Consider the following 9,729-nt stretch of genomic DNA (forward strand, 5'->3'; position numbering starts at 1 on the left):
CGACACACAAGAAAGTCGGGGAGAATTGTCTCATTAAAGTGGTTCCCCCCAATCAAGGGAGAGATCGCGGAACTTCGCCAAACAATTTTCGGTTTCCCTCGAGTGACATAGGCATCATAGTATGGCAATGGATGTTATGAGCCGAGCTCTACACAGAGCGGCCCAGTCACTGTTCTCTGACAAAATTGAACGTGCGCAGATGCCAAGGTGATTTAATAGACCACCGTTCATTTCGTATGATGGTAAGGCCGAGCCCATTAAACACGTTAGCCATTACATCGATGCCATTGTACAGCCAGAATGATGCATTTATGTGTAAGGTGTTTCCTTCTAGTCTCGGGCCTACAACTCTGAGAAGGTTCAATGGGTTAAGGAAGGGGTCAATAAACAGTTTTGGTGCGTTAATTCATGAATTTGGGGATCAATTTATGACTTGTAGCTAGATGGTGCAACTAGTGGATGCTCTGTTGTCTATGAGGATGGGGGTTGGGGAAACTCTTCATAGCTATGCCAATTGGTATTAGGAACTGTACAATGAAATTGAGAGAGGCAATGAGAAGGTGGTTGCCAGCACCTTTAGACTGGGGCTTCCACAGGATTCGGAGTTGCGAGACTCCTTGACCATGAGGCCCCTCGAGAGCATGCATCAACTAATGAGGCAGATAGAAGAGTATAAAAAGTTTGAGGATGATCGGCAGTAGAGCAAGGGTAAGGCACCTGCCACCTCGCAGTACACAAAGGATCCGCATCTAGGGGGCTTTCAGTCGAGACCGAGGAGGGAACTAAGAATCCATGAGCCTAACGTTCAGATCGGGGAGGTCAATGTGGCATTTAGAGAGCCTGTCCATAAGATTCTAGAGTGGATAAAAAACAAGCTGTATTTTCGGTGGCCAAGTAAGATGGGAGGTGACCCAGCTAGAAGGAATCAGAATTTGTACTACACGTACCATCTGGAGAAGGGGCATAAAACCAAACAATGTAGGGTATTTAAATATCATTTAGAGTAGTTAGTTAAATTTGAGCATTTAAAGGAATTCGTGGTGGCGCTTGAAGGTAATGCAATAGGGAAAATTTCGAGGACACAAGGGAATACATTTCCACCGCCTTTGGGAGTCATCAAAGTCATACATGTGAGTGGCTTCGTTTGGGACGAGTATGAGTCGGTGCAAGGGGGTTTTGAGCGTAGTATTAGTGAAAAATTCTGAGGGTGATGCTCAGCTAGGAAAGAAACCAAAGTTGATCCAGGGACCAGTTGAGTTTAGAGATGAAGATTTGGAAGGGACGGCTCAACCACATAATGATGCCCTTGTAGTCACTGGCAGGATTAGTGGCTTTGTGGTAAAAAAGGTGTTGGTGGATCAGGAAAGTGAAGCCAAGGTAATGTACCCCGACCTATATATGGGGCTTGGATTGAAACTGGAGAATCTTTCTAAGTATGACACCCCTCTGGTGGGATTTGATGGACAAATGGTGATTCCTGAGGGACAGATCTCCTTGCTCGTCAACATCGAAGGGAAAGAGGTAATGGTGAACTTTATAGTGGTGAATTCCTTTTCCCCGCATACTACAATTCTCGATCGGCCCTGGATCCACGCTATGGGAGCTGTATCATCTACTTTGCATGTGAAGGTGAAGTTTCACACTAAACAAGGAGTTTCTGTGATAAGAGGAGACCAGCAGGTAGCAAGGCAATGTTTGGTAGCTGTTGTTAACTGGGAGATTAAGAAGAAAAAGTCTATTGAATAGGGCTCGTCGTAGCAATTACAGTAACCCATGGAAGGTAGGAGTGCTGACAGTGTCGAGCATCTGATTAAGGTAAGCATACTTCCATATGAGAATAGGAGTTTTCAAATTAGTGTCGGCTTGGAGCCAAAAGATCATGTAGATTTTCTATTAGCATTTGTATAAAATATAGACATTTTTGCTTGGAGTCCGTATGATGTCCTAGGGGTGGATCCAGATTTTATTACCGACAAATTAAATGTAGACCCGTCTTTTCCCCCTAAGAAGCAGAAGCCGAGGAGGTCAGCCAAGCAACATGTTGAAGCCGTGAAACAAGAAGTAAAAAAGTTGAAGCAAGCGGGGGCGATTCGAGAAGTCTTTTTCTCGGAATGGTTGTCCAACACTATGGTGGTCAAAAAGAAGAATGGCAAGTGGCAGGTTTGTGTGGACTATACTGATCTCAATAAGGCATGCCCTAAGGACCCCATTCTAGTACCAAAGATTGATCAGTTAGTAGATGCCACGTGTGGGCACCCGAGGATGAGCTTCTTGGATGCTTTCCAAGGCTACCATCAAATTGCACTAGCTACCAAGGATCAAGAGAAAACGTCCTTTATAACACTTGAAGCCAATTACCATTACACGATAATGTCTTCGACCTAAAGAATGCAGGGGCTACTTATCAAAGGATGATGACCAAGATGTTCAGGGATAAGATTGGGAGCATCGTGGAGGTGTACATAGATGACATGGTTGAAAAGAGTCAAGAGAACCAAAGGCACATAAATGATTTGACAGAGGTATTTGAAATACTCCAACTGCACAAGCTGCATCTTAATGCAGACATGTGTGCCTTTAGTGTGGGGGCTGGAAAGTTTCTAGGGCATATGATTACTCATCGGGGGATGGAAGTGAACCCCGACTAGATAAGTGCCACCAAGTAGCTCAAACCACCAAGCAACCTAAAGGATGTGCAAGAGTTAACCTGGATGATAACAGCATTGAACCATTTTGTTTCAAAGTCGGTGGATAGATGCCGCCCCTTTTATCAGTTGTTGAAGAAATGGAGGGAGTTCTAATGGACAGAGGAGTGTGAGGAGGCTTTTCAAGATTTGAAGAAATATTTAATGAGCTCACGCTATATTGTCATGCCTGAATCCAGGGGAGGACTTGTATATGTATCTTGCAGTTTCCGTGCATGCCATGAGTGCAGTACTACTAAAGGATCAAGAAGGAAGGCAGAGGCCGATTTATTACGTCAACAAAAGATTGGTCGACGCGAAAACTAGATATTTGCTGTTGGAGAAGCTTGCACTAGTGTTGGTCCATGCTACTAGGAAGTTGTCACATTATTTCCAAGCCCACATGGTATATGTGTTAACTGAGTACCCCCTACAGTCTCTGCTTAAGAGGTCAGACTTTACAGGGAGAATAGCCAAGTGGAGAACTAAGCTTAGGTCATTTGATATCCGGTACAAGCCTAGAAGCTCGATCAAGGGACAGGTGCTCGTTGACTTCGTCGCAAAGTTTACTCCCTACGAGGGAAGCCTTTACGAGGTTTATAACATGGTAGTTCGGCCTTGGAATGTGTTTGTTGACAGCACATCCAATGCCAGGGGTGCAGGAATTGGTATCATATTAGTGTCTCTGGAGGGAGTAAAGCTAGAACACTTTCTGAGGTTAGGCTTCCGAGCATCAAACAACGAAGCCGAGTATAAGGCACTTATTGTAGGTTTCAAAGCCACGCATAACCTAGAAGTTGCAGATGTAGAGGTATATTCGGGCTCTCGGTTGGTAGTTAGCTAGGTTGAGGGAAGCTTTGAAGCTAAGGACTCTTGAATGGTCGAATATTTAAGATTGGTGAGTTAGATGATAGGCAAGTTCTCAAAGGCTAAAGTGGTCCAAATTTCTCGAGGACAGAATAGGCATGCTGATTCTTTAGCCATATTGGAATCCTCCTTGGACAAAGAAATTCCCCAGCTAATCACGATAGAGGTGTTACACAAGCCCAGCATTGATCCACAAGGGGTCTTGGTAGTTTCAGAGCTAGAATCAAGCTGGATGGATCTGATTATAGAATTTCTGGCCGAGGACCGTTTACTGAGTGAAAGTAGAGAAGTTGACAAGGTGCGCAGGGTCGCTACATGGTTTTGGTTTTCCTAGATCAAACGTAATACAAAAAGTCATTCAAAGGCTTCTATTTATTATGCCTCCACCCCTCTAAAGTCAATGACATTTTCAACGAATTGCATGAGGGGGTATCCGGCCGTCACGTTGGAGGTCGTTCATTGGCTCACCGCGCTATGACCCAAGGATTTTAATGGCCACAGATGCAGAGGGATGCCTCTAAGTACGTAAAAAGGTGTGAGCAATGTCAGAAACATGCACCAGTCATACATCAACTAGCAATAAGCTTAAACTCCATCAGCAATCCATGGCCCTTTGCGCAATGAGGGCTAGATATCATTGGCCTATTCCCTCTAGCAACTGGGAACAAGAGGTTTGTTTTGGTAGCTGTTAATTATTTCACAAAATGGGTTGAGGTCGAAGCACTAGCTAACATTCAAGATGTAGATGTAAAGAAGTTTGTTTGGAAGAATATAGTGACGAAGTTTGGGGTACCAGAATCTTTGGTGTCGGATAACAGGCTACAATTTGACAACAAAGCCTTCCATAAGTATTATGTCGATCTTGGAATAAAGAATAAGTATTCGATCTCAGCGTATCCATAGAGCAATGGTCAAGCCGAGGCAACAAACAAAGCAATTGTGAATGCATTGAAGAAGAGGTTAGAGGGGGCTTAAGGCAGATGGACTGAAGAGTTGCCGAACATGTTGTGGGCCTACCGAACAATGCCATAAAGATCAACTGGCGAGGCCCCTTATTCCTTAACCTATGGGGTAGAGGCAATTATACTAGTGGAGACAAGCTTGTCCAGCATTAGGATCTCAGATTTCTCTCCAGTTATGAATGATGAGTTGATGATGAAACAGTTAGATTTGCTAGAAGAACACCGAGAGATGGCAACTATCCGGCTGGAAAATTATCAATAGAATTTGGCCTAAAGATATGATAAAGGGGTAAGACCAAGAGAATTTCGGGTTGGGGACTTGGTATTACGCAAAGCAATATGGGGTGCTCGAGACATCAACGCTGGCAAACTCTCTTCAAATTGGGAAGGGTCATACAGAGTCACTATCATTGCTGGAGTAGAGGTGTATTACTTGCAGGATATGGAAGAAAGACCACTTCCTCGACCATGGAATGTGTAAAACTTGAAAAAATATTACCACTAAGTATGTAAAATATTGAAGAACACTGTACTCAATACCTTCTTATCTACAGTATTGTATATTTGTACATTATGTTTGATCCTTGTTACCTAGAGATAATGCAACTAAAATTTTCTATGGACAGAAACCTAGCCTTAGCCTGACCCCGATCACCGACTAGGTGGAAACCTCATCCTAAAAGTTACTAAGGACAAAAACCTAGTCTCAGTTTGACCCTAGTCACCAATTAGGTGGAAACCTTACCCTAGAAGTTTCTAAGGACAGAAACCTAGCCTGGGCCTGACTCTAGTCACCGACTAGGTGGAAACCTTATCCTAAAATTTTCTAATGACAAAAACCTAGCCTCAGCCTGACCCCGGTCATCAACTAGGTGAAAACCTTATCAACACCAAGGACTAAAGCCTAGTTTCGGTCTAAACCTGAGCATCGATTAAATTGGAACTCTGTTTACAATTTCTCCTAGGGAAAAAACCTAAACATGTGATTCTCAACCTGCTCAAGGTTAAAACCCAATTGTGATTGGGAGAAGATGTGTACCGTGAATGCACAAGGGTGGTATCATTGTAACGAAGTATAAAATAAAATAAAATAAAAAGAAAGAGAGAAGATAAAATAACTTAAGTCAAATTAACCAAACATGAGCAAACTCGCTCCTATTATATCTGATCAAACATAAATAGAGTTGACTAAAATTAAACAGCTGACCACCAAACATCAGTGGTATGTAAACCAGATAAACAATATAATAATAATAATAATAATAATAATAATAATAATAATAATAATAATAATAATAATAAATATAATGGAAAACATCAATCTAGCATATGTCTTCGACAACTTCAGGCTTCTGGGTCTGGGGCAAGGTATGTAGGGTTGGGGGATGCACCCGAGGAGATCTGAAGGTTAAGGTTCGGTAGGGCTATAGGTGGCACTTAATCTTCCACAAGGGGCTAGATTCATTGCTCCGTCTAGCTCAATCACCTTGGCGTGAGAGTCAATTTCTCCGACTAGCTCCCTCATGCTAAGGCTATCTTCTTCTCTGGGTTGATTGGTGGGCTAGATAAGAGGATGGAGCAGCTCTTCGAGGTAAGGTACCTGGGTAGGGTCTCTGAAAGCAGTATCCTCGAGAAAGCCGAAGGCATTCAAAGCGGCCATCCACCCCTCCCCGAACCCGTACCACCGCGATTCAACCATGATGGGCTTGCTGGAGTTCTCAACGTCAGCAAACCCCATGTCGTAGAACTTTTCCTCGCTTTTGCAATTGCCTTCTTTAGTTCAGCCACAATCTTGTACCGAGCTGAAATTATACTCTCAACCTAAGCAGGCCTCATATCCACCTCCCCCAGCTTAACTTCCAAGTCGGCCGTCTGTTGGTCGGCCAATGCATGAGCCCTCTCGGCCTCCGTAGTCCTCCTTTTGGCAACCTCTAGTGCGGGCCCCAAATCTTGCAAGTTAGCCTCAGATACTTCCTTAAGAGCCCGCTCCTTTTCGGCCTCCTCCACGGCAACCTTGAGCCTCCCTTCAAGCATATGAGTTATCTGAGAAGGCTGTCAAGACAAAAAAAAAAAAAAAAAAAAGGGAGGTCAACATAGCAGTGAGAGGCGAGCAAACATAATAAATATGGAAGGAAAGGAAATGAGGAAAAGGATTAGGAATTTACTGCAATGGTATGCCACTTAAGCCTTAGAGCTACCGCCGTGTCAGTGCCATCCTCAAAGTAGCACATGTCATTGGGTAATAACAAGGCATGCCGTAAGCTATCACCTAGAATGAATACACTCTGCCAGCCCGGAGCTGGTGGTGCTGAGGAAGCCACGTTAGAGCCTATCACCCCATGGACCTCAGTTTTGAAGAAGGGTCTAGGATAACCAGAGGAGCAGGGGGTGAAGGAGGAGGAGGAGGGGCATATTACTGGGGGCTGGCTATCCCCCAGGGAGGAAGCGGTCTGCCGTCATCTTTCTCCGGACCACCACTTCCACTGTAGGTTCCTCGGTGTCTGTACTTTTGGAAGAAGAGTCACCGAGCTTTGCTACCTTTGTTCCTTCGGCCTGATATGCCCTAGGCTGCTCTTCGATGGGAATGTGCTCGGCTTGACCGTGAAATATCCAATCAGCTAAACCGTCCCTGACAGGGAGTAAGGATCCTTCCCTTATCTGTCAAGGGCCTAGGCGCCGAGCTTCGCCAAGCGTCAGTCCCCTCGGGGGGAATCCATGTAAGCACACGTCCAATTAGAAGAGCAACGGACTGCCAACAGTTAGCACCTGCTTGGGATCTTGGAAGCTCATCTATGATGGCGTGCAACCGAGGATGAGGTAGGAAGCCCTCAGTTAACCGTCGTAGTGTAGGAAGATCTCAAAATGTAACATAAAATTTAGGTCCCAAATGCGTATGATGCTGGGGTCTAGCTTGGACCTTTTGGTGTCTACACAGACAAGAGGAAATATTAGTATCCAAGTAAAAACAGTAATAATAAATAGATAATGAATAGCAAAAATAATAAAAATGATAATGACAAAGGAGGTGGTACCGACCAATATCCTGGGGTGAGGTCAGGCAAGTCAGCTCACGGACAAGCTAGTTGTCGCTTACTCTAGTGTACTTTCTTGCCGAGTTCCTGTTAGAGTTGGGGAGGCACGATATCAATCGGACCATGGTATCCCAGACTTTAAGGTAATACCCCGATCTTTCGTTACTGCTTAAACTATACATAAAATTGATATCATGGTGGTCAAGACATAAACTGTACAGGTTGTTGAGCCGACTTACACAACTCACCACTCGGTAGAAATTTGGTGGGAGTTGGTCGAGGTAAAGACTGTAAAATCTAAGAGTCCTAAGTATTAAGGGATCTACTAGGAATCTCACCCCACCCTTTAGAATGGCCATCAGGGGAAAAAACACTACCTGAGGGCGTCTGTCATTCTCTATACTACCCTCATGGCAATAGGCCACACCTACATCTAAGGGAATATCAAACCTAGCCCTAAAATTGGCTAAAGCGGTCTTGATCTTGAGTAGGTGTACAAAACCCGTTGTAATTAAGGAATAAAAGGGGAACCTAAAGAAACAAAGGTAAGGATTGAGGAACTTATAGTAAGCACGCTAAGGAGGACGATCTTAGGATGGAGTAGAATGCTCAGGAACTGCAGACAATATGAGTGAAGAAGGAAGTAAGAAATGGGCAATGGAGGAAGCCTCAATATATAGGGGTGAGGATTAAAGAAGCGTTAAATGGATTTTTGGCAAGAGTGGCATTAATTCTTCTTTTTGAAGCCGTTACGCGCATGGCCTCAATACACAAACCGTCGGGTAATAATGACCATTGGATTAGACAACCTGCTGCCCTACGTGTCAAAGAGGTAGGTTGTCTAGTCTGCATTTAATGGTTGACGATTGGAATGCCCAAGGAGTAACCGGTGATTTAATGAGGGTCCTTGATTCCATCCCTAAGGTGCAGGACAGAATCAAAGGAGGGCTATTATACGATAGTCGGCCCATTGTTAACAGGCCCATAGGCCAAAGGCTGGTACCACTTTTATGGTGGGCCCAACCCATATTGCTTGGGAGATTGGCCCTAGGTTAGGTGGCTCTCGAGGTCCAATCTTGTTCGGGGTCTAGTCCATAGAATACCTTAATAATTCCTTAAGGGACATCACCACCGAGCAACATTCGACGTCTATTGTAAATCCCAAAGCCTAGAGTCCCCATTTCCAAGGTAGGACTCAGGTATGTCAAGAATAACCCTGAAGGGCCCCACTTGCATGAAAAATACTAAAATTAATCATTCTAGCTCCACTAAGGGATGGTATAAATAGGGAAAGAAAAGGAAGAAAGGGGGTTAGACACCAAAGAGTACCGAACTAGAGAACTACAAACCAAAGTAAAGAGAGAGAAAGAGAGACCAAGAACTAGTAGATTAGAAGGGAGAAGAGGGAACCGAGTCACAAATATTGATTTCGCTTCAAAGGAACTTCCCATTGTAGGATATCCTTACACCCACAGTAACAAATAAGTTGTAAGCCCAATATAGGAGTTAGCCCATTAACCAAAATTTTTGGCTGCACAGGGACCATTACCAGGGTAATCCAAGGAATTCATCTTCCCAAGGAAGAATAATTCAACTGATAATCAGTCAAGTGCTTAGCCGAGGACACCCCTTTCGACTACCTTCTTCGGGAAACATATAAAAGAACGTGCAGAACCTAATGTAATAGTCAAATCCACATTAATGAGCTCCCTCTACCTAATGTTAGCCACATTAAATGCTCCTTAGGCTATAATACTGTGCAAAGAATTTGGGCTTCAATTTATTTATTTGTGAGCTTTCTTGAAATCCTACAAGTAGAGCTCCAAGCTTCATGTAGATAGTCCAAGCAGTATCCTTCTCCCTCCTCGTTTACTCACACTTCCTTCCCCTTCGCATATATTTCTCCTTTTCCTTGCGTCTACCCCTTTTTCCAAGTGTTTCCCTAGTGTTTTTCATCCAATTCCTCTTGTTTGCCTCCTCATCCCTTTTATAGTCTCTCATTAGTGGGGCACTCATCATTATCATCTCACCACTTCACACACATTTCCACTTTCGCCGGAATCCCAAAGAATTAGCATGCCTTCAAAAGTCTATCTTCATAATCAAGAAATGGTAGTAGAATGGGCTGATGGGACAAGTATCGCCCTAAATCCAACTAAGAGCTGGATTGTTGGAAGAGAATGG

General features: G+C 43.9%; 2 protein-coding genes across 2 annotated transcripts; both read left to right on the forward strand.

Moving 5' to 3' along the window:
- The first annotated feature begins 1,155 nt into the window (after window positions 1–1,155).
- On the forward strand, window positions 1,156–1,746 carry LOC142635293 (uncharacterized). Its single transcript, XM_075809479.1, has one exon. The coding sequence runs from the start codon at window positions 1,156–1,158 to the stop codon at window positions 1,744–1,746; it is 591 nt and encodes a 196-aa protein (XP_075665594.1).
- Window positions 1,747–2,414: 668 nt separating this feature from the next.
- LOC142635294 (uncharacterized) lies at window positions 2,415–3,528 on the forward strand. Its single transcript, XM_075809480.1, has 3 exons — window positions 2,415–2,522; window positions 2,582–2,747; window positions 2,885–3,528. Exons 1-3 carry the CDS (start codon window positions 2,415–2,417, stop codon window positions 3,526–3,528), a joined length of 918 nt encoding a protein of 305 aa, XP_075665595.1.
- The last annotated feature ends 6,201 nt before the right edge of the window (window positions 3,529–9,729 follow it).

Source organism: Castanea sativa, chromosome 5 (assembly GCF_040712315.1).
Source record: "Castanea sativa cultivar Marrone di Chiusa Pesio chromosome 5, ASM4071231v1".
Classification (NCBI taxonomy): domain Eukaryota; kingdom Viridiplantae; phylum Streptophyta; class Magnoliopsida; order Fagales; family Fagaceae; genus Castanea; species Castanea sativa.

Bases quoted from the DNA above. Each gene is read 5' to 3' on its own strand.
- LOC142635293 (XM_075809479.1), top strand. From the start codon at position 1,156: ATGAGTCGGTGCAAGGGGGTTTTGAGCGTAGTATTAGTGAAAAATTCT.
- LOC142635294 (XM_075809480.1), top strand. From the start codon at position 2,415: ATGACCAAGATGTTCAGGGATAAGATTGGGAGCATCGTGGAGGTGTAC. The intron at 2,523-2,581 runs GTATTTGAAATA...GTGTGCCTTTAG, and splicing joins ACATAAATGATTTGACAGAG to TGTGGGGGCTGGAAAGTTTC. The intron at 2,748-2,884 runs GTGGATAGATGC...GCCTGAATCCAG, and splicing joins ACCATTTTGTTTCAAAGTCG to GGGAGGACTTGTATATGTAT.